Genomic DNA, 27948 nt, shown 5'->3' with positions numbered 1-27948 from the left:
CTTTGTCACAGAATTAACCTGCACCCTGCCAGGGGATTGGAAGACCCCTGGCTCTACCACTACCTCTTTGCATGTTTATTTCCCCATCTGCAATATAGGCATGGAGAATGTCCTGGTAAGCTTACATGCTGTTCATGAAAAGAGGATGATAAAAGTAAATCTGAATGCACTTGTAGAACAGTGTGATGTCCTAAAAATACAAGGTAATGCTATCTGGATAGGAATGGTAATAATAATGCACAAGGGCAACCATGTACCTCTGGAGTTTATGCAGCAAGTCGATTAGCCTTATGAATTAGTAACATGGGTTTCTTTCCATTAGTTGACTGTTAACCCCCAAATAGTCAGCTTGAGAATAAATAATATCCTGGTTTATTTTTAAGAATCTGATTCCTTTGTCCTTCAAGTATTCCCATTTGCTTCTATAAATGTGACTGTATCAAATACAGAGTACAAATTTGACTTAACCTGATCTATCACCTGGCTTATTTTAAACTTCTTTTCAAGAACAATAGATTAGATATTAGAAAGAATTGCTTAAAAAACATAATATTTCTTGATTTAATATTAATTGGTTTAACATTTAATATTGATATGATTTGTTATGATAGGTTAATTTTGATACTAGTCATCTTGATAAAAGGTAACTATAGTACTTTTTAGGACCTATAAAAGTAAATTTGTATTGCACTACCCAAATGCCAATGGATGTATAATTTTATATAATGAATATATCACAATTTGAGAGTAATGAACAATGCTATTTATTTTACAGAATAAAAATGACTTTAAAAGGAACATGTTAAAGAATTTTACTGAATAAATATATATTAAGAATGTATTAAAATGCATGTTTTTATGAAGTGTAGTGAATACACATGCAAATTTATTTACTAATTTAATAAATATTTATTGAGTATCCACTAGTACCAGACACATTGAAGGCACTGAGGATACAGTGGAGAATAAAACAGGAGGGATTTATGTTCATATTGTAGCTGGGAGTGAGAAAGAGGAGGATAGATAAGAAACAAGTAAAAAAAAAAATGAATAAGATGATTTCAGAAAAAAGAAGTGCCCAGAAGGAAATAAAACAGGATGGTTTGAAAGAGGGTTATGCTGATGTAAATTGGGTGGCCAGGAAAAGCATTTTTTTTTTTTTTTCCTGAGATTGTCCTATGTCAATTGAGATCTGAATACTGTAAGAAAATGCCAGTATGCAGAGATCTTGAGATAAAGCATTCAAGCAGAGCAACAGCAAATGTAACTGTTCTCAGTTGGAAATGAATTTAGTCTGAAAGAAAGCCCGTCTGGTGGGAATACAGAAGGGTGGAGAAATGTATCAAATGGGGTTGAAGGTAGAGCAGGATCTTGTAGGTCATGATGGGACTTTAATTTTATTCTAATTGTAATGGCTCGCCATTGTAAGGATTTAATCTTGGGGGTGACAAGATTCTATTTATGTTTGAGAAAGATCACCTTTGCTGCTGCATAGAAATTGAAATGTTAGGCAGCCCTAGCAAACTAATACCTGAGACAAAGAAAAGAATCAAGGATCATGCCTGGGTTTTTGGCTTGAGAAACTGAATATTTAGACATCTTATTACTAGGATGCGTAAGGCTGAGGAAGAAACAATTTGGGGTATACATGTGTGTGTTGGTAGTGGGGAAAATGAAGAGTGAAATTTAGTAGTTAAAACTACATGTTTGAGATGCCTATCCACATGCAAGAAAATATATCAAGTAGGCAGTGGTATATATAAACCTAGAAAATATAGAAGTGTTATACAAATGATTCAAATAAAGGAATTTGGAACCATTCCTCATCACTTCTGGATGTCAACACAAAGAGCTGGTTATACAGAACTAATATCATTTAACAATGTTGGTAAGTTGGACTATGATTTGTATATTATTTGTGCTGAAGGAAACTATGTGCTGCATGATTTCTGGGTCTCAAAGATCAACAGAGCTTGGACAGACACAATAAGGTCAGATGTCACCTTGAAATCCATTCCAAATTAGGAGCAGTTGTGACATTCTGAAAAAACTGTATTGGATTAGATGTCATGAGATGTGGCTTTGGATTTGAACTGTGCCCTTTCTGGATGAGTGTGTAATCCTGGATTATAATCTCTAAGACTCAGATTTTTCAACCATTTTATAATGATTCTTATTAGGGGTGATTTCACTCCATTTAGGACATTTTTGAATTTTTCAGGGGCAGTTTTTGTTGTTGCATGATTGGGGAGTACTAGATATTAGATACACTGTAAAGTCTATACAGTGATTTGTCCAATATTTCAAGCAACTTTTGAAACCCAGTGGATGTGTATTTGTAGGTAAAAAACCTAAGGAGGTCCTAAACATTACAATGGGGCTACAGTGGTTAAGATATATTTTTTATATGTGTATGTAGGTTATATTGTCTATAAATTTCACTTCAGGACTGTAAATAGAGCATTGCAAAGTACTTACTATTAAAAGGGGGACATTGCATTGGATTGTGTTGAGGACTATTGACTTCTAAGATCTTGATCAGAAGGGCCATCAGAGAGACCACTTGGCCCAAGACTCATATTCATAAAGGACCTCACATTTATTCTTTTGATGTTGTCTCCAAATGAGATTCACAATGATAGAACTGAAAGACATTTTCTATCTTAAAACATTGAATATGCAGCTGTGTCTTAGGGTACAGCTAGGGTATTATGAATTCCTATTTTTGTAATAAAACCTGTAATTATCTTGTGAATATATATGTAATATTGTGTCATATCTTTTGCTTTAAAGTTTTAGTTTGTCCTATATAAACTTTTAAAATAAATTACAGTTTTTATAATATTTTTGACATTTCTTCATTTAAAAAATTGTTCTGATAGAAAAAAGTCTCAGGCTTCTCTTGACTTCTGAGAAGCCCTGGTGATAAGACCTGTGTTAAAGGGTTATTCTGAATATTAATTAAGCTTCAATACTTTAATTAAACTCTAACATTATAGCAGATGCTAGCAATTTCTGAAAATCTTGGGCAACTGAGAACACAGAGGCTGGATTTCTACAAAAAATTAGAAGTTTTTGCTTGCTCAAGGCAAAGTTAGATTTTTTTTTTTTTTCAGTTCTCTGTTACATACCAGACTGTACCTGACTGAAGACAGGGACCCTATCTAACTCAGCATCTTCATCACAGCATGTAGCATGGTTGTGTCTAGGGGAGCATGCTCACTTCTTGGAAGACAGTTTGAGGTTAGCATGTAGGACACCATCCCAGAAGATCCAAGAGTCCTTCAAAGTGAATACTCTTGCCTCCAATCATTTCTGCTGAAGGAAAAGGACAAAGGAAGAAGGAAGGGGAAGAGGGAAGATGAAGAAGTTAGAGAAAGAAAAAAAGAAGTAAGAATAGTAACAGAGAAGAAAGAAGAGGAAGATAAAGAGGAAGAAGACAGGAAGGAAAAGAGGAAGTGAAGAAGATTGGTAGGTAAATACACTGAAGATTGACTTTGGTCTCAGTATTTGGCTAAAAACTGCTACTTGGCTTCAGAAGCTGGAAACCTCTGAATGGCTGAATTGCCGAAATTCATTTCAAGGTCCTTCCTCCCATTGTGGAAAGTGGGTGTGGCCATTAATCCCGTGATCCTGCAGGTCAGCTTCATATCTAATCAGCATAGCTATGACAGCTGTACAAAAAAAATTTTATTTGCTTTTATTTTTAATATCTGACTATGCACTTTTAAGAACTGGTAAGAATTTCTAGATGAAACTGGGAGTGAAAAAAATCTTTTGTGCTTCATATGTTCAAATTGTGTGTCAGTTGAAATACACACACACACACATATTTAGTCTTAGAGTAACATATGTGGAATTGAATGATTGAGAATTACTGTTATGTACCAAAGTAATTAAGACATTGATAATAGTTCAGTTTAGTATGGGAATAGATAGATGTTAATAGGACTATTAAGAGAGTATGTTGGCTACAGTAGTTTAGAAAGAATATTATATCCTTCATGAGCCAATTAATGTCTACAAAAACTTAAAGAATCATATGAGGAAGAATAAAAGAAACTGTATCATATCAATTTTAATCTTCAATTTATTTTGCATACTAGCGTTTATAACATGAAACAAAATAAAGTTTATGTGCTGTATTTAATTTGTTTACTTGATTCCATTTAGGCCACAGGGTTTCAAGAAAAGTTCTGTTTCACTTGGGAATATTTGGGAATACTTCACATCTTATGAGAAGACCTTAAAAGCAGAATATTATTTTGCTACCTTAAACAATTAGGAAAAGGGAACGATTTAAAGTTCTGTACAACGTCCATAATAAATCTTAGCTCCAAAGATTAAAATATCAAGAGAATTAAAAAAAAAAAAGAAAAGAAGAAAGTGTTAGAGAAAAATGTGATCTCCTCCTCCTCTTGTTGCTCTAATGGCTTCAGTTAGAAATTTTGTAAGGAGTATTTCATAAGGAGTATGGATTCCAGGATTTTGTAAGGAGTATTTCATCTAAAGAAGCATAATAGAGAAAGGAATAATGAATAAGAAAGATAAAATGGTATTTCCCCCCAAATTTGTGACTGTCCCTTTATAACCAAGTGTAACACAAGATTTTTATTTTAATAAAGTTTGTTTGGAAAAAAAAAAGAAATGAAGGTGTAGTGAGAAATGTGGAGTTTCACAACATGCAGAGCCCTCTGGTGGCTGGTGATGCTGACAGATTATTTTATCTGCTCCATAATGTCAAACGTGAAAATCTGTAACTATCAAAATTTAATTGTAACATGTAATAATACTTTAAAAAATAAAATTTAAGATTTATTCTGGCACCCCATTCTATAAGGGTATATAATTCTATATGATTTATATCAGGTTTTATTAGGCTTGGGTCATAGCTTTGGCTAAATATTTAATTTTTTAAAAGACTGTCCATTCAGTTAAAAGGTCTATTTGGTGCTCTACTCATTATTATTGTCATTATTTTGCTGCTACATGTTGGAAAGTTGGTTCCTTATTGAGAATCTAAATAAAATGAGTTACTTCTTGCTAACTTTCACTATAAATGGGGTCTCCATGCTATGTTTCTTGGCCAGGGGAGAGGAGGAATCGCCTGGAGGACAGAAATAGAATATAATAGCCAAATTCTCCCCTTGATCCTGCAAATAGTTTGTAGAAGTAGGCTGGGACTATCATATTGCAACTACTCTGCTTAATCTGCTCTTTGTTTAGATTTGAAATACATATTTCAAACATTGTTTAAGGAGAAAAGGAATCATGTCAAATGTTTCAGGAGATGATTTAGGTTAGAGATAAAGAGCATATATCTAATTATGAAATGTTATGGAAATGTTATGGAATTATGAAATGTTAGTGGAACCTGAAGAGAATTGATTAATGCTCTTCAGATCATGACATGATTCTTACAGGAGCTTATTTAAAAGCCTAGAAATAGTACTGTCTTACTGACTAATGCCTGCTAAATAGGAAAGTAGGAGGTGTGAAATTCCTAATTTTTAAATAGCAGAGTTTCTTCCCAGGTAGTGTTAGTTACTTTCAGAATCCTAGATGGAATGATGATTAGAACAACACAAGGAAAGCAGCAATTGACAGAACAGAAATAAGAACGGGCCTGAACCAACTGCAAAATAAGCAAGGCTTCAGAGGACTCCCAACAATTCTTGTCGTCGTGGGTTTCAATATCCGGTCCCACTGGGTCAGGATGGCATTTCTGGCTCCTGGCCACTTCCCCGGGCCCACCAGCCTAAACTGATATGAGCTGCAAGGGCCAAAGTAAACCTCCAAGGCCAACTTTGGATCTGTGAGAAACAGCCATGGGATGTTGGGCTTTGCCCCAATGAAGGAGGCAAGTTCATCCATATAAACGATATAATCCGTCTGTATGGTATCGCTTTTGCCAAACCTAGGGGCGGGAGAGGAAACAAGACTGTGGTCATCCACGCTTTGTGCAGGAAAAAGAACAGGGAAAATGCCTCACACCTTTTTATCCATGGGAATCAACATCTATCCTTTGTGTTGGTAAGGGGACTATTGCCCATTATCCTGTACTTTGTAGTTGTTACTAAAGGACTTTCATACTGATCTCATTTGGACATTCCACAACACTGCAAGGCAGCTGAGAAAGGCAATTTTATTCACATTTACAAATAGGTAAATTGTCTCCTGCTCAAGTGAGGTTACTACTTCATGGCCACTGAGCTAATTAGTGACAGAGGTAGGGCTGGAACCCAGTTCTTCTGACAAGTTCTCATTTTATTAGAGCCATCAGTTGGAAAGCATCCTTTACATCTTAGAGGATTTATGGGCTAGAAAATTGAAGTCCACATCCACATGTTCCCAAACTCCTCTGACTTCTAATCTTTCTGGGTTTCCTTTCTATGACATATTGCAGGAGCTATGGAGGGTTAAAACAGGATTTAGTGAGGTATCAGGTGCAAAATAGATCCTGGATATAAATATTTGTTGAATGGCTGAATTTAGCTCATAGCTGTCACCGTAATGACCTCACTCAGGGCCATTTAAAACTAAAATAGTTCCAAGTATTCACAAATTCTGCTTTTTCTATGAAAATTCTAGATCCCCTTTACAATAGCTGCTCTTACCATTTGAGCTTTTTCCCCATTTTTTCATCAATATCATTCATCATGTCCTTGACAGAAGGCAAAGTGCAAGTTCCTATAAAAAGGGAAAGACATGATAGTAGTTAAATAAGTCTGTCACAGGACCAGCCTGCAATGTTTCCTTTTTAATAGTGAGTTATGAATCACATTAGTATTTCCAAATTTTTTGTCACTGTCTAGCAAAATAAAATTTTGAGACAAACATACAGGTCATTCCCAATCTTCTCAGTGATGATACTTGTCACAATAATTAAAAGCCATTACCCAAATAGTCTTTTATCTTTGTATCTTTGCACTTAAACCAGTTATCGGATTTAAAAAGTCAGTTTCAAAATATTAGATTATATATTCTAATCTCTCAGCTTTATTTTTAAGTATGTTATCTAATAAATTATAGCCAAAGGTAAATAGGCATCTCTTTTTTAAGATTTAAGAAAAAAAATCTTCATAGGAAGTTATCTTGCTTTGCCAGGAAAGGGAATTTACAGCAGATAAGATAGAGAATTTAGTGAAGCCGCAAGGTTCTCTCTGAAAAGCCAATAGCTCCTGAATGAGACTGAGGATATGTACTGTCCACAAGTCACCAAGGATATAGGGAAGTCCCAGGAGACTAAATCTGAGTTGGGGCTGCCCCAAGATTTCAGGCTCTTTCTGGCACCAATTTACAGAATTCTCTGAAATCTAGACCCAAACTTTTGTACCCAGAGATGCTTCAAATTAGTGTGGTTTCTTTGGCAATTCTGGGATCACCTGGAGCAAGACTAGAACTCCCAGCCTAGCTCTGATTGCTCAAGACCTGCAATGACTTGCCTAACTCCCTATTCCTGAAATCCTTATAAGCAGGATCACGTGAACAGTCTGTAGACATGGCCTTGTTTCAAACCTTGGAACTCATTCTGTTCTTGGGCAGGAGGAGAGATGGAGAAGAGGCTGTATTCTATAGCCCACCAGCTATTGCCATTGGGCTGCTTGTAGCTGACCCCTCTATCTGGTACCCTGGTTCCCCCAAATTGGATTGCTTGCCTTATCTTCCATTTCCCCTAAGACTGAGTCTTTGCCTTGTGCATCAGTTCTCTGTTGATTGGGTATCTGCCTTGTCTCCTTTCTTCAGAGCCTAGGTTACAACTCCTGTCCACACAGAGAGTAAGTGTCCCACATTTTAATGCCAGTCTTTTTGAACTTGAACCCTGAGCTTAGCTCTTTCTAAGTAGAATTTCATGCCTTCACCTTCCTGGCTGCTGCCTCACTGGAGTAACATCATCCTGCAACACATCTCTGCTTGGGGACCGGGGAGTGAAGGAGATTCAGAGAGATCACTGATATGAAGGACTGTAATGATGTGGATAGTAGCCTGGTGGTGGGCGATGATGCAGGCTATGCAGTTGCAGGTTCCAACCACCAGTATAAAAGAACGCTTAAATCCCAGCAAGTCAGGTAGGACTGGAAGCCTTAGATGTGGCTTCAAAGGAAGCAGACCAGCTAAGATTCCTTATCCATAAGTTTCATACCTTTAAGACCAACTAAACTTTGCACACTAAACTTTGACATCTCTATCTGTTCTTTAACCATGGCCCTGTTTGGTCTTATTATCTGAATTGGCCCACGACTGCATTTAAAGGTTAGTGTGAATCTGATCCCAGTGCCTAGGGCTGGATGATGCTGCCTGCCTTCTTTGCTTGGCCCCAATCAAGTTTGTTGTTTCCTTTTTCTTTTTAAAATACAGGGATTTAGTATTCCTTAAAGACTGACTGTCTACCACACCAAGTGCTTTCTGCTTCTAATGATCCATGGCAGGGAAGAAAATAGAGCAGGAAATCCACTTCCTCTCTAGCAATGATAATTTTTTTTCATGACTGTGGATGTTTAAAGTTGGCTGGATATTGGCTTTGAAACATCTGTTATTAACCTTTCAAGAAATGTCATTCTATTGAGTTTTGAAATCTTAATTTTATAAAGTTGTCATGCGTTTAAGATGAGAAGCTCTGGTGTTCTCAAGTTTAATGAAAGGTCTTGGGTAATTAACAGTTCTAAGGAGTTATAAATCGCAAACTACTCCTTGAATAATGTCTTGTACTATTGTTTATGACAACCCAATGTAATATATTTTTAATTGCTTATAAAATATAGTACCAAAAATGTAGAATTGTAGATTCTGGAAACTGGATGGGACCTAGGATTTGTCCCTTGTTATTAGGATTATTGTTTTCACAAAGACTCGAAGCCATTCTCATTGGCTTCCATCTTTCCCATCAATGAACTTCTTTGTCTACTTACCCTTTATTACTTGCACTGCCCAGCGAGACTGCAAGTCAGTTGTGGGGATGACAGCTCCAAGGGACTGGACAAGGCCGATCACTGCCATGGTTGGCTTCTCCAGTGGAGGCGGGAAGATGCCTTTAAATAAGGTGACCTCGTTGTCTCTGCTCTTAATGATGGAGTCATCAAGGAAGGGGTAGGCATAACTATAGCCTGTTGCAAAGATGACACAGTCAATGGCCTCAAACACTGTTCCATCCTCAAAAATGGCCGAAGTCTCTGTAAACTCCTTCACATTTGGCTTAACAGTCACAGTGCCACATAGAATGCGAGCCGGGAGCTCATCATTGAACACGGGCTCTTTCCTCAGGGTGCTGTATGGAAAACAGAGATGACCATTAGAACAGTAACATTTCCTGTTTCTTTTATTGGTCCATAATAATTAATTAATGATTGTTAATAGTTAATTAGTAAGGAAGGAGAAAATGACTCAAGATTTTTTAATGTGCCATGGAGTGTCACCAATATGGTTGAAGAACAAAACTGATGTAAGGCAACATTGTGGAGTAAGAGAAGTTGTTTTTTTGCTGATCCCTTCTCTATTTCCTGTGATCTTTCTCTTCTCTTCCACAGAGCTCTCTCTAAATCCCAGAATAAGCACCCAGGCCCTTTCCCCTGTTAAAACCTATATCAGGGAAAACTCTTAAAGTCAGAGTACCCGGGTCTTTAAATTTTTTTCTTTGCTACTTATCAACTGTGAACCTTGATCAAATTAAGTTTTCTTAATTTCTCTTGCCTCATCTTTCTCATCTGGAGTGGCAATAAAGTTATACCTACCGCAGGTCATTGGGAGACCTAAGTAATATAAAGAATTTGGTGTAGTTTGTAGCACATACATAGTGCTCGAAATGTTAACCATTATTCTTAACATAGCATACTCCAAAGTGGTCATTGTGATGTAAAGAAGATCAAATAGGTGGAAGGAAGCCAAAGGTGGGAAGACTGCAGTCAGGTTCTATCATAAAATGTGAAGTGTGAGCCCCGTGCAGACAAAGGCACAAGTCAGGTGAGGGAGGGAGCATCTAGGAATTTAAATAAGGCCAGGAGAAGGAAGAGGCCACTGGAAATCTGGAAAGAGAGAGCTTCTGATTACTTTTTATTCAGTAATATCTCTAGTGAGTGCACATAAATCTGAACTTAGGGGTGAACTGAATAATGTTGAAGGAAAAGACTTTGTTCCTATAGGACGGTGAGAGCTGTGAGAGAGCCATAGGTAGACTCCACTGGGGAGGAAACTGAGCCAGACAATGAGATTGGTTGGAATGCTGATTGGAAAAAGGCTGGATTCAACTGCTCAAATTACCTGCCATTTATCTTAAACCCACTGCCATGTTGAAACTTCTTTTGTCAAGGCCACCAGGATCTTCAAGCTGCCAGATCCCATGGTCTACTCTTACTTCTCATTTTACTCAACTTATTAGCAGCATTTGACACACTTCATGGTGTCCTCCTCCATGAAACACTGTCTTCATTTTGCTTTCAGGTCATCACTCACTCTTGATTCCTTTCTATCTACCTCGCTATTCTTTCTCAGTGTCTCCTGCTGAATTCTTCTCCTCTTCCTGACCTCTAAACGATGATGTGCCCCAGGACTCAGCCCTCATAACTTTTGTTTTCTCCATCTCCATTCATTCTTCAAGAGACGTCATCTAGTTTTCGTTTCTTTAAATACTATCTATATTCCGATCAGTCCACATTTTTGTTGTTGTTGTTGTTTCAGTTCACACTTTAAACTTATGGTTTGAATGTCTCTTCTGTCTTGTGTATCCCACTGCTTTTCCACATTCTTCTGTGTGAATGTCGAATAGACATTCCAACTTTGATACGTTTAAAACTAAATTTCCGCTCCTCCCATGGTTTTCCACGTCTCAATAGATGTCACCTCCATCCTTGCCCTCTTGCTCAGATCAAAAGTCTGGAAGACATCCTTGACCCTTTTTTTGCTTTCACGTCTGTTATTCAATCTAACAGAAAATCCTGTTTGGGTTTACCTTCAAACTGTATCCAAAATCTGACCACTTCTGAGCACTGACGATCCTACTTCAAGCCACCTACCCCTCTCATATGGATTTTTGACAATAGCCTCTTTATTTATTTATTTATTTATTTATTTTATACAGCAGGTTCTTATTAGTTATCTGTTTTATACATATTAGTGTATACATGTCAATCCCAATCTCCCAATTCATCACACCACCACCACCACCACCCCTGCTTCCATACATTTGTTCTCTACATCTGTGTCTCTATTTCTGCCTTGCAAACTGGTTCATCTGTACCATTTTTCTAGATTCCACATATATGCGTTCATTTACGATATTTGTTTTTCTCTTTTCTGACTTTCACTCTGTATGACAGTCTCTAGGTCCATCCACGTCTCTACAAATGACCCAGTTTCATTCCTTTTTATGGCTGAGTAATATTCCATTGTATATATGTACCACAACTTCTTTATCCATTCATCTGTCGATGGGCATTTAGGTTGCTTCCATGACCTGGCTATTGTAAACAGTGCTGCAATGAACATTGGGATGCATGTGTCTTCTTGAATTATGGTTTTCTCCGGGTATATGCCCAGGTAATGGGATTGCTGGGTCGTATGGTAATTCTATTTTTAGTTTTTTAAGGAACCTCCATACTGTTTTCCATAGTGGCTGTATCAATTTGCATTCCCACCAACAGAGCAAGAGGGTTCCCTTTTCTCCACACCCTCTCCAGCATTTGTTGTTTGTAGATTTTCTGATGATGCCCATTCTAACTGGTGTGAGGTGATACCTCATTGCAGTTTTGATTTGCATTTCTCTAATAATTAGTGATGTTGATCAACTTTTCATGTGTCTCTTGGCCATTTCTATATCTTCTTTGGAGAAACGTCTATTTAGGTCTTCTGCCTATTTTTTGATTGGGTTGTTTGTTTTTTTAATACTGAGCTGCATGAATTGTTTATATATTTTGGAGATTAATCCTTTGTCCATTGATTCATTTGCAAATATTTTCTCCCATTCTGAAGGTTGTCTTTTCATCTTGTTTATAGTTTCCTTTGCTGTGCAAAAGGTTTTAAGTTTCATTAGGTCCCATTTGTTTATTTTTGTTTTTATTTCCATTTCTCTAGGAGGTGGGTCAAAAAAGATCTTGCTGTGATTTATATCAGAGAATGTAAACTCTTAGAGGAAAACATAGGAATAATGCTCTTTGACGATAGCCTCTTACCTAGTGTTTCCACTTCCTTCCTTGACCTACCCACCTATAATGAGTGATGACCATAACAGCCAAAGTGATCTCTTCAAATTAACTTAGATCTTGTCTTCAATTTACTCAGATGCCTGCAATGTCTTCCCACTGCATTCAGAGTAAAGGCCAGACTCCTTACAGTGGCCTACAAGACCCAATGTCAACTGGCTATATTGATGTCTCTGGTTTCATTTCCTGCTACTCTCCCCAGCCATCTTCTCCAGGAAGAGAAGCTCATTGTAGTTTGTTGAACATACCAGTCATACCCCTGAAGAGGTGATGTCCTAGCTGTTCCCATTGTCCAGAATGCTCTTCTCCAGATATCCTCATGGCTCATTTTCTCATCTCCTTCAGGAATTTGCTTAAAAGTTTTCTCAGTGAGACCTCCCCTGCAGAGTGTTTAAAATTGTCCTGATGGCACTCCCTGTTACCCTTGCTTGCTTTGTTTTTTCTCCCTGATACATGTCACCATATGATTTTCTGCTATTTGTTTATTGTCTGTTTCCCACTACTAGAATGTGGGACAGCGATTTTATGTGTTTGTTCACTGCTATATCCACAGGATTTAACACAGGTCCTGGCACATAATAAATGCTTAATAAATATTTGTTGAATTAGTGAATTAACTTTGATGTAAACAGCTTATAACTTGGGTTTTTCACCCACGTCAAAGTAATTTCTTATCATGTGACTCGCTTGGGGGATGTTATAGGAGAGAGTGAGGAGACTGAAGATGTAAACATTGTGGCCATAGTTCAGTGCGAGGGCTCCATTAAGGGGCAGGTGAGGAGAGTGAAGCACAGGGAAAGTTCTGCTTTGCTTAACTTAACTTTGTCATTAAGAAAGAGGCAGTAGAGCAAGGTGGCTAAGAGTGAGGGACTCTGGAGTCAGCAGATCTGGACAAGCCTTTAACTTCCTGGCTGTGTGGCTTTGGTAAAGTTAACTACATTGAACCACAGTTTTCTCATCTCTGAAATGAAGATTATAACAGAGCCATCCTCATAGTTGTTGTGAAAATAAAGGGAGATAATGAGTGTCAGAGAATCTGACATGTATTAAGGGCTTAAAACATGTTGACTATTATTATCATAACTCTAGGGACTAATTCCTGAGGTATTGATATTATATAACTTTCCAGCTGTGCAAATCTGGTAAGGAGGATTGTGAATAGGAAAATACCCCTAACTTTTGCAATTCTTTATCCTCTGAAATGTGAGAGGTGATTACTTCACTTTGATTTGTTTAGGGGTTACAACACACATAAGGGTTGTTGACACTGAAATAAAAATTAGCAGGCATAAAATGTTTAACTCTGCTTTACCCATTTAAAGGCATCAAGCCATAGTTCTCATGCTTGAATCTTGCGTTCATTTGCTTCACGTACCACCAGTCAGAGATGACTGTTGGTAAGTTGTTCTTGAGGAAGGTTTCAAATCGAGTGATAAACATCATGTCCCATGGATAGCCACCATGCCAGACCCGGCTCATCACCCAGGAGCCACTTCTGGAGCTGACGATGACCTTAAAGAACACCATTTCAACCATTAAGGTGGTGACCATTTGTACTGGATATTGTGATATATCCCCCAGATCTGCCTTTAGGAATGGAGTTATTAAAACAGCTTCTGGGAGTGTTGCCAGAAGGCAACCCTGAGCTGTCAGCCCTCTTTGGCGGTTACTTTGGTAACTTATACTCTTTTTGGATTCCCTGCATTCAGTGACTGGTTAATGGAAGGATATAAAGGCCCAGCCTCTCACTTCAACTAGAGACAATTCTAAAGGACTCTCCTAGCTTCAGAGTAAATAAAGGAAAACTTCTTTCCCTTCCCTCAGAGGTATTCATCCAGAGAGCTCTCCCAAATAAACTTCCTGCACTATAATCTACATCTTAGGATCAACACTCTGTCGTACTCCTCCAGGCAAATTTTCATATTTTAATCAAATCTTCTCTGGTGTTGATGACCAATAACTGAATTCTACTCATATTTCTTCTAGTGCTTGTGCTTATCTGATGATCCCAAAATGATCCCATTAGTTTCAGAGGAATTTACTGGACACATGTTAGACAATAAATGTCCCAAAGAAGAAGATTGTTGAATGACAACATCACTCCTTGCTGATGTTCTGCCTTTGCCATATCAAGCTATTTAAAATCTCACAAGTTACCAGGGAAGTTGAGCTATATGAAACACTATTTAGTCTTCCTATCAAGCACCTTGCTCTTCTCCCGTTTCATTATCACACCTTTCAAATGGTGTGTCTGTCCCTTTAAAGATAGTTCCCTTAGTATCTGGGAGGCGTACCTGTTCAGCTGTGTGGCTGAGTTCTGAGGCAATATCACAGCCCGAATTTCCCAGGCCAATCACCAGGACTCGCTTCCCCTTGAATATTCCTGGTTCTTTATAGTCCCAGCTGTGCAAGCATTTGCCTTTAAAAAGTTGTAGACCTGAGTGAAAAGTGGGAAACATATGAATCATTTGATTTTCATTTAAAAAACTGCTGTAACAGATCTTGTGGGTGAATATAGTTGCAGTAATCTGGAATTTTAGCACACCAGGTATGTTAGATACAATAGAAGCATATTTTAATTTAATGTGTGCTTTTATAAATTGTACTTTTATATATGTAAGAAAGACATTATCAAGGTTATTCATTCATATCAGATTTGTAGATGGCACCCTAAATTTTGGCCTTACCTGGAAAGGACTCTTTTGGTAGGTTGGGGTACACATGATGTCCAGAACAAATCATTACAGCATCAAAGACAGCTGATTCTTTTTTATCATCCTTTTCAGTGGTAACGTCCCATTGGCCAGTGACTGAGAAATCAGGACGTTTACTTACACTGGATACAAGTGTCTAAGAGAAACATAGAAAGATAGCCTTCTTTTTTTCTATGCTAACAGGTAGGTTTGGCACCAACTTGATCAAATAGGATGAAAAAAATCTTTAATAGGGGCTTAGGAAAAATACTTAATTCATTATGAAGGTACATATTACAAATTCAAAATTCCTTCAGAATAATTCAAAACATTAAATGGTCTATATGTTTTTTATCCCCACATGGTTCCTTGTGTATGACCAGTATTTTCTGCAGTAGAAGAGTGATTCCTTTTGGAGCTATGACAGTGAATTGAATCATAGTTTACAAGAGGCATGTAGCACATGTAGTAAATAATCTGGTGGCCAATAATTTTTGTAGTAACAACTATTTCCTAATGTATTTCATTAGTCTATTTTTAACATTATTGTCTTAAAATGAAAGATGTTGTCTATATTCAGAGCATAAGTTCTTCTCAAATTTTAGTGTGCGTAAGGATTACCTGAAAAACCTTAGGAATCAGGATCGGGCCTGCAGCCCAGGGAGGGAGCTGTGAAGGAGGAAAGGTTCCTACACCTTGGGAAGGCTCCTCACCAGTGGAGAAATTAGAGTGGATGGAGGGGGAGTTTCAGAGCCTAAAAGGGGAAAGCAGCCCCAGCCCCAGTTTATTTTCTAATATAAGCATTTAAGCTTATAATTTTCATGAAAGTTTTGCTCTCTCTGCTTCCCACAAATACCAATATGTAGAATTTAAATTATCATTCAGCTCTAAATATTTTAAAATTTCCATTGCAATTTCTTTTTTGACCCATACATTGTTTAGGAAAAAAGAGCTCTTAAATTCATGGAATGTGGTCAAGTTTTGTAAATTTCCTATGTATTCTTGAGAAGAATGTGTATTCTCTAAATCTAGGGTCAGAGAAGCCACATCATTAAAAACGTTGACAAGTAAGAAAGAGACACTGAAAGGAACTAATGGGAATCTACTAATAAAAAGAAAATTCCTCACAGTAATGCCCCGAATTAATTTCTTGATAATATCTTACCTTAAGTTGAATGTATCTCAGGAGGTTCTTTTCTTTGGCAAACGCAGTGATGTATTCCTGGAGCTTACTGTTATGCATAAAGTTGGGAAAGTCATCAGGAAAAGGGAAGTCTGGAAAACATGTCATCTCTTTGGAAGAGTTGGTAAAGACTGACCGATAAATGCTGGCCCTGCCTTCCTCGGCATGGTCCTGTGAAAGTATGGTTTTAAATGGAAGAGAGTTTGTAAATGAGTATACTTATCACGGTCAGGGCCAGTTCCAAATAATTACCACTCATTTTCAGTCGGCCTTTACCCACAAGTAAGTGAAATAAGATGAGGCATAAATTAACTTCACTTAAACAATTTGATGATAATCAAAGGAACTTAGAATGTGGAAAAATATATCTTTCTTAATATCTTTGCTTTTCTAAGGGAAACAAATTCTGAATTTCATCATGTCCTTTAAAGAACATGTAACTGGAATAATTTTATTCCTTTTAGCCATTTAATACAGTGGTAGATATTTTCCAAAATTCACCCATGCATGATTTCAATGTGTCAACACATAAGCATGGGCAAACCAAATGTGATATATACATACGATGGAGTATTATTCAGCCTTAAAAAGAAAGGAAATTCTGATATATGCTGTGATAGGCATTAACTTTGAGGACATATGCTAAATGAAATAAGCCAGTCACAAAAAGATAAATACTGTATAATTCCACTTAGCTGAGGTAACCTGAGTGATCACATTTATAGAGACTGAAAGAGCGGTGGTTGCCTGGGACCAGGGAGAGGAAGGAATCGAGAGTTATTGTTTAATTTCTGTATTATTTTACTTTGGGAAGATTAAAAATGTTCTGGAGAGGGATGGTGGTATGATTGCACAGTAATGTGATTTAACTTAATGCCACAGAACTATGCACTTTAAAATGGTTAAACAGTAAATCTTTATTGTGGTTTATTTACCACAATGAAAAAAATTTCCTTTAGCATGTCATGAGGTAGTTCTGGTGGATTAGATCATGATATTTTCTTATGTACCTAGGGCAGAGAGAAGTTTGGTTATGTTTAGAACAGTGCTTTTCAAATGTTTTTGACCATACCCTATAGTTAGTAATATATTTTATATTGCAACCCAGTGCATGCACACACACAAACACACACACCGTGGGGACAAAAGTTTTATGAAATAAATCATTTTCAACAAGTTGAGTTGCACACATACTTTCTATACATTCCATTTAAACATGCAGATTGATTCATTAATTTATATCATAGCACACTAATGAGTCATAATCTCCAGTTTGAAAAACATTGGTTTAAGCGAACTGGGTAAGGAGAAAGGGGAATAGAGGCAGAAAAAGGGGTAATGGTGGATTACCTAAGTCCTAAGCTTTATTCTGGAATTCTGAAATTAACATAACCTTCTGTTAGATAGATTGAGGGGAACACTGAGGGAAGAGGGGCTTTTGTTTTCACATTTGAAATTCTGGTAAGATATCAGAATAGATATCAAAGGCTCCCCCTGAACCAACCTGGGTAGGGGGACGTTGACACAGGAAGGTCAAGTAGCAATGATTAGGAAGAGGTAGGACGTTAGTTTAGCTCTCTTGAACCCATTCAGTTTGAACAAAACATAGGAGTTCCTGCTTGCTCCCAACAGGGATGCAGAAATTATCTGAGAATCTTAGTAGGTAGTTTACCAGAGAGTTGCCATGGAAGAAGCTAAGCGACATTTTAGGAGAGATGCAGAGTGGACCACTTGGGTCAGGGACTCAGTGAGAAAACTGGACCTGACAAGTGAGGTCTATTCAGCAAGGAGATTCAGTGGTTCCTGATTAAGCTAAGAGAGGACAGTCTCCAGGTTCATCAACTGCTGTCTTACCCTCTTGAAGGATGAGTGTGAATGGTAACCAAATAGAATAGAAACATCAGGAGACCAGAGGGGCCAGAGGACAGTCCCAAGACCTGTGTTTGAATCTGGGAAACTTTGGCTTTCCTTTACCACAAGGTCATTTAAGTTCTCCTTCTCCATAAGCCCAGATACAATTTTGGAAACAGCTGAGGGGCAAGGTGGGGACCTGAAAGACTGAGTATTGATCCAAAAGAGACCTAGAGATTAAGCTGTGCCAACTGGGGGTACTCCTTGTGTCTTAGAATGCTTTTATGCTTCTCTCTATGTAATTCTGGATATTTGTCTGTTGTCCTATTTATGCTAGACATAAACGAGTGACCTGAACACTTAGTAGTCTAGTATTACTTACTGACAAAACATTGCAAAATATCAAGAACTCATAGGAGAAAATGGGAGAGGATCTCCCAGGACAGAGTGAGAGTTTTAGGGTTCGCTGACATGCTTCATGACTTTCCCTCAACTTATAACATGAGGCATTTGGTAGACAGAATTTTAAGAGTGACCCTTAGTGCTCTTCATCCTTGTACAGTCATTTGCCCTCTGAGTATGGGTGAAACCTGTAAATATCATATCACTCAAAGTATGAGGAGGATTCAGCTTGTTGTTCTTGGCGTTGAAGATGGAGGGTGCCATATGCCAAGGAATACTAGCGGCCTTTAGGAGCTGAGAGGAATCCCAACTTACAGCCAGCAAGGAAACAAAGACCTTAATCTTACCACAGCAAGGAACTGAATTCAGTCACCACCCTGTATGAACTTGGGTGCAGATTCTTCCCTTGTGCCTCCAGATAAGGGCCCTGCCCAGCTAGCAGCTTATTTTTGACCTCGTGAAACCCTAAGCAAAGAACCTAGCTGAACTATGCTGTACTTCTGATCTCTACACCTGAGAGTAATAAATAAGTGTTGTTCTGAGCTGCTAAAGTTTGTGGTAATTTGCTATGCAGAAATAGAAAACTAATACAAGGCCAAAGGTAAGGTTTTGGAGCAAGCCAAAGTCGGGGAAAATTATGTAATGTAACAACAAGGGAGGAGTTTCATATAATAAAAATGATGCAAACCTTTGAGACAGGTTTGAGGTACTTTTGCAACTTTGGTTGCTTCAGGGTAATATTCAGTAAATCCCCCTAGCAATGCTGAGCTGATTGGTCTTCAGTTTTTCTTGGGTTCCGAAAAGGCCAGGATTAATGAGAGAAGAGTTGCAGCATCAACTAACCGCATCACTTGTGACTTGCTTAAAAAAAAAAAAAAAAAAAAAAGCACAAAAATATGTCATGGACATCTTACTATTCCTATTTGGTATTATAGTGTATCTCAGAGCCCATGTTTATAGACTGATTCTTTTAAGTTGATCATATAAGAAGTTCATAAGAGAATGACTGTAGAGTCATAAATTGCATTTTCAAATATAAATTTTTTGTGGGGCAAGTGTTCAACAAAGAACCAAACCTTGGTTATTTATGGAAGTAGCTTTATTTATTTATTTTTGATTACTAAAGTAATCCAGACTTCTGATTAAACATGAAAGATTATATAGATGCATTAAACTCTTTTTCCACTAAAATTACTGTAAAGGTATCAGAGTATGAACCCACAAGAAAAGAAAAAGAAAAAAAAAATAAAAGCAAACAAGAAATAGCAACAATATTTTGAAAGTAGAACATAGATGCATGAGTGATAACTGACTTAACAGACCAAAGAAAGGTGAAAGCTAAGACTAGATCTATCAACTGGGAATCTGGATCAAATAATGATACTCTAAGACATTCAAGGTCTACAATCTTTTACTTCACATATATAATTTCTCAGAAAACTACTGAGGATGTACTCTCATATAGTCTACTAAAATGAGAGAATAAACAAAATAGTAGAAAGATAAGGTTTCCAGAAAATAGGGTTACCCAGGGTAAAGCAGTGTAGCTAGCCTAGGGAAAAGAAGGAAGACAATCTGAAAGTATCTTTAAGAGATAGTTGAGAGAAGAATTAAGCTGGTGAAACACCTTGTGTGTTTAAACATGTTGAGAGGAGAATCAGAATTCTGTGGGATGGCCTGGGGTTTGAATTAGAGAGAGCATTTATAAAATTAAACCAACAAAGGACACAAGGCAGTTATTAGCTCCAGTGAAAACAAAAAGTTATTTAAGAAAGAAAATATAACAATGAACAGTATTTACATGGTTATAATAATATAAACATGAAGGTTTACTTAAACAAAAAGAATGGTATAACTATATGAACAAGAGAAGATGGAAAATCTTGTAAATGGGTGTGTCTTTTGTTTGAAATATTCTAAGGGATTGCTGTTTGTACATAGCACCAATCAAAAAAAATTCTATAAATACAGAGGAAGTTACAAGAAATGGGTCAAAAATGAATATGGTGAAACAGAGAATTCAAATTTAGCCTAAAAGAGGCCAGGTATTAGAGTAAGAGGCGATAACAGTGTTGCCTGACTTTCTAATTTTTCAAAAGAAGATATATCCCTAGATTTTTATGTGAAATATCATGATTTTAAAATAATGGATCAAAAAATTTTAAAAATGTATAGATCAAATAAAACAGAACAGCTTTAGTATAAAAAGAGCCAGTTTGCTAACTCTAAAACATGCATAAACTATTGATTTTTGTCTGGTAATTCCAACCTCATTGTATTATCTTATTTTTTGCAACCATTTTCCAATTGATGTCCTTCATGGTATAAAATCAGATAGACAGTAACTGATAATTTTTCCTCCTTTCCAGTTTCTCTTTTTTATTATCAATCGCTTGTCTTATTGAATTGGCTCAAACTTCTAAAAGAACATTAATCAATAGATCTTTAAGAGAGAGCTTAAAAATTTCCTGGAGGCAGTATTTTCCATCATTTTGTTATAAATTTCTATTTTATTGTATTGGCAACAGAGAATTTCATTTTATTTATATATTTTTTCAAAAAATTTGAGGCTTTTTGGTTGAGTCAGTTTTAGAAATATTCCATGGGCACTTGAAAATAAGGCATATTTCATCTTTTTATAGTGTTTGTTGTATATCAACTAGTGACAGACCAAAGTGCAAGATGTAATAGTTGTTAAGCTACTATTTGACCAAAACTATGATCCTTAAAAAATAAAATAACAAACTAAACATTAGTCTAATTCCTAAGATTGCACTTTCAAATTTAAAGAGCCAATAAAACCCCAAAAGAGGGGCTTCCCTGGTGGCGCAGTGGTTAAGAATCTGCCTGCCAATGCAGGGGACACGGGTTCGAGCCCTGGTCTGGGAAGATCCCACGTGCCGTGGAGCAAATAAGCCAGTGTGCCACAACTACTGAGCCTGCGCTCTAGAGCCTGTGAGCCACAACTACTGAGCCCGCATGCCACAACTATTGAAACCCGTGCACCTAAAGTCCGTGCTCCACAACAAGAGAAGCCACGGCAATGAGAAGCCCGTGCACCGCGATGAAGAGTAGCCCCGCTCGCCACAACTAGAGAAAGCCCATGCACAGCAACGAAGACCCAACGCTGCCAAAAATAATAAATAAATAAAGTTAAAAATTAAAAACAAAATACCTAAAAGGGGCTCCAAAGAAAAACATTTCTTTCCTTAAAAAAATTAACATTGTTTTCTATCTGAAATGATTTTCCCTCTGATGAAAGATCAAACTGTAGATCTCTATGTAGAGTTGCCAGTTCATAATGAAAAGCAATGAGCACTAGAAATTTAGAATTAGGGCTCATATAACTCAAAATTTCAGGCCCATAGAATATAAATTTTTAGTTTAATACTAGAATATTCCAATCACATCAAAAGCCAATGTGGCTGTGGCCTTGTTCTTGACAAGTAATTCAGTGGTAGATTAGTTGCCAAGTTTGCATCAGAAAGCAATGTGATCTTGAAATATGGCATGAGTTTTCTGCTGCTCCCTTGGGTTGTTGACTCTGCTAGTGTGCATTTGGGATGCAGAGGTGGAGGAATTCATAGCTTTGGGTGAGTTTAGGAAGCTTGATAGTGATTATAATTAACACAAGGAGAGACTGAATATTAAAGATCAAATAGATACATAGGCTAGAAAAAAATCAGGGGAAGTGAACAATGGGTTGTATGCCCAGAAAAAAAGAGACTTTATTCATGACACTTCAGGCCAAAATACAGTTTACTCACATATTGTTTGGGGGACTCCTGAGAAAGAAAGACCTTTCCCCTAGACCTGCATCCTAGTCACAACGTACTTTATTTTCTCAGCGATCAGAGCAGGTGAGGGAACTATATCATCTTGCCTTTAGATCAGGGTTAGAAGAAAGAACTAGAAGAGCTATAGGAAAGTGCTATAGGAAACAGCTACAAAAGTTTGGATTATCTGCACTTCACCCTTTATACACATAGCTAATATTTGGATCTCTCTGAAAGAAAAAAAAGTTGAGAGAATGTAAAGTGCTGTCTTTAGAAACTAAAGATAATGAAAATCCAAAATTTAACCTGATTTTATAATATAATCCCATGATGTGAATTCTAGGTATACTGCTACAGACTCCTAGAGGTATTGGAGAAACACTGCAAGTCACAACATCATTTGCAATCTTTAAGTCCTCTCACAGAGGTGAAATAGTTTGGAAACTCCGAATAACCAAGTATATTAGTTTCTATTAGCTTCGTGAGGCTATTATAATAAATTACCACAAACTTGACAGCTTGAAAAAACAGGAATTTATTCCCTCATGATTCCAGAGACCAGGAGTTGGAAACCAGTATCACTGGGCCTAAATCAAAGTGCTGGCAGGACCACGTTCATTCCAGAGGCTCTAGGGGAGAATCATTGTCTCTTCCAGCTTCTGGTGCATGCCAGCGTTCTTCGGCTCTTTTAGCATCTTGAGGCCACCTGTATTCCTTGGCTAATGTCCCCTTTCTCCATCTTCAAGGTCACAGCATAGCATCTTCAAATCTCTCTTTCTGATGAGGTTGCATTTTCTTTTCTATCTTTGTGTGTCAAATCTCTCTCTGCCTCTCTATTTTAGGGGTTTATGTTATGGCATCTTGGGCCCACCCAGATGATCCAGGATAATCTCATCATCTCAAAATTCTTAATTTAGTCATGTCTGTAAATATCCTTTGTCTTTATTAGGAACATTTACAGGTGCTAGAATTAGGACCTGATATCTTTGAGGATGCCATTGTTTGAAAAGCCTACCCCAGTCCACTGTCAGGCCCCTAAGGATTCACATTTATCCCACATGCCAAATACATTCACTTCAGCCCAACATCCCCCCAGTCTCAATCCACTGCAGCATCAAATCAAGTCCCAAATCTCACTTATATATCATCAGCTTAAAAGTCCTAAATCTCATCATCTAAATCAGGTATGAATGAGACTGAGTATGATTCACCCTGGGATAAAATTCTCCATTTCTGGACCTGCCAAACAAGGAAACATGTTGTCTTCCTCTAAAATACAGTGATGGGACAGGCATAGGGTACCCGTTACAAATGTTCCCATTCCAAAAGGAAGAAAATGGAAGGAAAAGAGGAGTCACCAGTCCCAAGCAATTTTGGAATCCAGCAGGGCAAGTTTCATTAGGTTTCAAGACCTGGTAATAAGCCTTTGTGTCTCAAGGCTCCAGCCTCTGTGTTTGAGGTTCCAGCCTCTAGGGTAAATTTTCTTTTTCTTGAAGAGCAGCACATATTTGCAGCTGCATAGTTTATTACTCTATGATGCTAGGTTCAAATTTTTAAAGTCTTTCTTGAGCAACAAGAGAGGCAGCTGCTCTCAAAAGCTATATCAGCAGTGTCTTTCTTCAGCAATGCTTTGCAAAGTAAGTTTTTATTTATTTATTTATATTTATTTATTTTTGGCTGTGTTGGGTCTTCGTTGCTGTGCGCGGGCTTTCTCTAGTTGCAGCAAGCGCGGGCTACTCTTCGCTTCGGTGCGCGGGCTTCTCATTGCAGTGGCTTCTCGTTGCGGAGCATGGGCACGGACTTTAGTAGTTGTGGCACATGGGCTCAGTAGTTGTGGCTCACGGGCTCTAGAGCGCAGGCTCAGTAGTTGTGGCACATTGGCTTTGTTGCTCTGCGGCATGTGGGATCTTCCCGGACCAGGGCTGGAACCTGTGTCCCCTGCATTGGCAGGTAGATTCTTAACCACTGAGCCATCAGGGAAGCCCTCAAGGTAAGTTTGAATATGAGGATTTGGTTAAGATCACTGTGTAGAAGACTTGCCTGCTCAATAAGCCACTTGTTGAAATGTCACCCAGCAGTTTAAAAAGGGGTTAAGAATTCAGGTTGGAGAGACAAGTCAGATTGAATTGGGGTCTTGTCTTTACCATTTACCAGCCATTTATCATTTTTTCTTTTCTTTTTAAGCTTCAGATTCATTTGTAAAAGGGAAAAATTCATACTAGCTTATAGGATTATTATAAAGACTGAATTAAATGGGAAAGGTGTTTGGCATATAGAAAGTGCTCAATAAAATAGCCCTAAGATTCATCAGTGTGCTAATCTGAAGATCTGTCAGCACATTCCAGTGACACGCTGGGCTCTACAATGTTATAAAAGATACTGCATGTTTTGAAGAGTTCTTTACAGCCTAGAAAACATCTACATTAATAAGAATAATTCTCATATCTTTATAATATTTAAAGAGCTGTCACAAACACTGTCTCCTTAAATACAACCTCTTATTAAGGTATAAAGTTTAATACTAATTTTGCATTTGAGAAGGAAATGGTGGCTTAAAAAGGGTTAATGATCTTCCTATGTTTCCATATGTGTTAATGGTTTATCAGAAGAAGAAGAAGAAAACAGGAGTAGGCTTAGCCAGACAGCATTCCTAAGGTTGGAGACACTCAGGGAGTTGGGGGCACAAGGCAGCCCACACACCCAATGATATGCTTGTCAGACAACACAGGAAGTGATTTAACGTCAGCTTACAAGCATGTCTGCTGATGGAGTCCTTAATATAAATGCATAGAAGTAAAAAGTCATTGAAGAACTTCAAATCAGTGTGTCCTATTCTTGGTTCCTCTCGTAGCTATCTCATGAATTATGCGTTTTGGGCAAGACCGAAGTCAGCACCTGAAATCTTAAAATCTGTGGTCTGAATCACTAAGAGTATGTTCCAGAACCTCAGCAAAAGAATGGAAAGAGCCGTTGCTTTTTAAATGAATAACTCATGTAATTCCATTACATAAACCTAACCAATATTTGACCATGGATTTTATCCCCAGGTGGCTCACTTATTAATGATTTATTGGAGTTGAGCTCTGTACACAGAGACTAACCAGCCCACTATCTCATTTACTTTTGAAGTAAGTAAGGGACTTACTTTCCAACCTGCTTCTGATGTTGTGCTTCATAGAGTGAGTGTAACTGCCATGACAGCTTCTTTGGAAGGCTGTGTTCAAGCAATGTGCTCTCACACTTCCCATCTCACTCCCCAGTCTACTGCAGTGGCGTCCCACTCACCGAGAATTTCCACAGGCCCCCGATGTCTTCGCCCTTCTCAAAGCAGGTGGGCTCCAGCCCCTCTTCCAGGCAGCTCCTGATGGATGCCAAGCCACTGATGCCAGCTCCAATGATGGCCACTTTCTTCACCATGGTTGCCTGTGCAAAGGCCCAGGGAACATTTCCAGCAACAGTATTGCTGAAGACTCATTTTTGGATTTTTTTTGGTATCACTTTTTGGCTTAATAAGAAACTTTGTTTTTGCACCAAGGAAAGCAATATTAAAAGAAAATAGATCAGAACTTTTTTTTAGTCATCTAACTACACTTTGCATTTCTCTTTAATTTCTAAAGAGAATATTTTTTCCTCCCCAAAAAAACACTTTGTTTTCAGTCAACTCTCCAAAATTAAGAGGCTGATGATCTGGCAAAATATTTGTCTTCTTTGCCTTTGGCCCTTTGTCATGTACTCTGTACTAGAGACAGTAAATGGGAGAAAGAGGAGATTCACCGCTAAAACACATATACACACACTTATACCCACAAACATTTATGTATGTATGAATGAAGAAACAAATATATACGTGTATGTATATAAATGCATATACATACACACATATAAATACACACACATATTTATTTCTTCTTTCTACTTTAACATAAACCTTGAGGAATAAGATCTGGTTATATCTGTGTTTCGGTACGCCAGGAAGTCACCCTCTTTTCTCCCCTAATAATGTTCTTCACCTTCTCAATTAAAAAGAAAAGTCAAGTCTCTTTATCTAAAAACAACTTCTTCCCACTAGCTGCTACCCTCAACCTCCATTCTCTTCTAAAATAAATTATGTTTCCTAATCTATTCCTATTCCTGACAATATCTTTAGACCTGACTATTACTTTTCTCTGTTTTTGTCTTTTTAGACAAAATCACATAGATATGCAGAGAAGTAGATTTGGAAGACAAAAATCATAATCCTTAATTCTCAGAAAATAAAAAAAGATCTACTTGAATTATATGTCATTCTCATTTTGGCCATATTTGGTACAAATATAGCATGCTCCTTCTCCATTTACCAATCCCACTCTCCTCCCTCTCAAATCATTACAGTATCACCCTTCTTTTTCTACCTTTTCTTTATCTTCTGTTCTTCTGAAGGTTTAAGTCTTGTCCAAGATATTTGGGCAGTTTGAAAGAAAAAATGCTTCCCTGAACCAACACTCTAGGGGGGATTATTGCAAAATGGGAGGAGTTGCTCTTAAAGAGGAACTCATTTCCCAGTCCTCCAGCAAGTGAGGACACCATCAACTCCCTGCCAAGGGTGGGGCTCTGCTCTAGTCTCTTGGCTGCCCAATCCCTGCTTTCCCTTTAGTCCTAGTAAACCCAATCTACTTACACTCCTGGACTCTTGGCCTGGGACTCAGGCATTTGTCCCAGATAGATGACTCTGCAGTTTTCTGCTCCATTTTATGATGTGTTATTCAAAATTTACCTTATTTTTCTCATTTCTAATTCTTCTCTGGGTATCTCATAGTAGCCACCCAATACTGTTGAAAACTAGCTGTTTAATTGAGATATCCCAGCAGTGAAGATGGGTTTTCTCTCCTTCCTCTTATCCTCTCTTTGGACCTTTGTGGTCAAAGGCCTAGATTTCTCAAATTTGTATTTCTTTGATTCTGGTCAGTGTGTAGTCATGGAAAAGATCAAATTCCATAAATTGATCCATTAGCACCAGGTAAAATTATGTTGGTGATGAGACTAAATAAACTGTACTTAACTCCCGGTCATGAAGTATATTGAAGTTTCTAAAAATTGTTTCTCTACCAACCATATTCCTCTATCACTTAAAATGATGATACCTCAATTATCTGACTCAGTGAGTCCCCTCATTAAGCAGGTAATACTTAGCATAAACTGGCATATATTTAATTCTGGAGGAATTGCCTTTTTATGTTTTTTGGAGGTGGTGATGCTCATCTATAAAGTAAATGTGGTGAAGTGGAGAGTCAGAGACACTTCAAATCTTAGTTCAGTCACTTAGAGCTGCGTGGCCTTGGGCAAGTCATTGAACCTCTCCATTTCTTGTTTTCTTCATTAATAAAATGAGGATACTATCTATCTTGCTCAATTGTTACAAGGCTTAGAGGAGATATATATATATATATATATATATATATATATGTATATACACGTATTTATATCTATACACTTATATATATGCATATGTAAACCTGGCATGTAGTTAGCAATTACCAAATGGTAAAGGTACGTTGTAGGTAAAAATTTTTTTTTTTTTTTTTTAATCACAGGCTCACTAAATTTTCTAAGCTGCAATTTGGATCACATGTTTTTATCTCCTCTCGTTTTACATAGAGCTCTTTTTAGTTTTTAATGCTACTCAAACTATAGCGATTATGGATACCTTCCTTAGGAAGCAGTACCATTCCTATAGTTTTATTCATCTAAGGATGAGCAGGATACACCCAATTCTAGCTTGACCTCTAATGCTATTGTGTCTCTCCACAAGGTAAAAAAGGCTACTCTTCCCAGTTCTTCCCTTTGCAGGAGTATATTTCATCTGTAACAGACCC

At 37.5% G+C, this 27948-nt stretch overlaps 1 protein-coding gene across 3 annotated transcripts; it reads right to left on the bottom strand.

The window, feature by feature from the left end:
* Nucleotides 1-4072: 4072 nt before the first annotated feature.
* Nucleotides 4073-26603, bottom strand: LOC118897305 (dimethylaniline monooxygenase [N-oxide-forming] 3). 3 transcript variants are annotated; one of them, XM_036856409.1, is made up of 9 exons: nucleotides 26488-26603; nucleotides 25382-25613; nucleotides 16050-16238; nucleotides 14879-15041; nucleotides 14486-14628; nucleotides 13504-13703; nucleotides 8910-9265; nucleotides 6618-6690; nucleotides 4073-5917 (listed from the first exon to the last, which is right to left on the bottom strand). In XM_036856409.1, the coding sequence occupies exons 2-9, from the start codon at nucleotides 25511-25513 to the stop codon at nucleotides 5575-5577; spliced, it is 1599 nt and encodes a 532-aa protein (XP_036712304.1). In that variant the 5' UTR covers nucleotides 25514-25613; nucleotides 26488-26603; the 3' UTR covers nucleotides 4073-5574. The 3 variants fall into 3 exon arrangements, with proteins under 3 accessions (XP_036712304.1, XP_036712296.1, XP_036712313.1); XM_036856401.1 differs by having other exon boundaries at nucleotides 25382-25519; nucleotides 26488-26602; XM_036856418.1 differs by lacking the exons at nucleotides 25382-25613; nucleotides 26488-26603 and adding an exon at nucleotides 19009-19173.
* Nucleotides 26604-27948: the final 1345 nt, after the last annotated feature.

Source organism: Balaenoptera musculus, chromosome 1 (genome assembly GCF_009873245.2).
Source record: "Balaenoptera musculus isolate JJ_BM4_2016_0621 chromosome 1, mBalMus1.pri.v3, whole genome shotgun sequence".
Lineage (NCBI taxonomy): Eukaryota > Metazoa > Chordata > Mammalia > Artiodactyla > Balaenopteridae > Balaenoptera > Balaenoptera musculus.
Note: the sequence above shows the minus strand (reverse complement) of the source record. Positions and strands in the feature narration are given on the sequence as shown.

Coding starts and splice junctions, on each gene's coding strand:
- LOC118897305 (XM_036856409.1), bottom strand. CDS start 25,513: ATGGTGAAGAAAGTGGCCATCATTGGAGCTGGCATCAGTGGCTTGGCA. Junction 16,239..25,381: donor GGGGCCTGTGGAAATTCTCG/GTGAGTGGGACG, acceptor ATACTTTCACAG/GACCATGCCGAGGAAGGCAG. Junction 6,691..8,909: donor GGCAGTGCAAGTAATAAAGG/GTAAGTAGACAA, acceptor CCCTTTTTATAG/GAACTTGCACTTTGCCTTCT.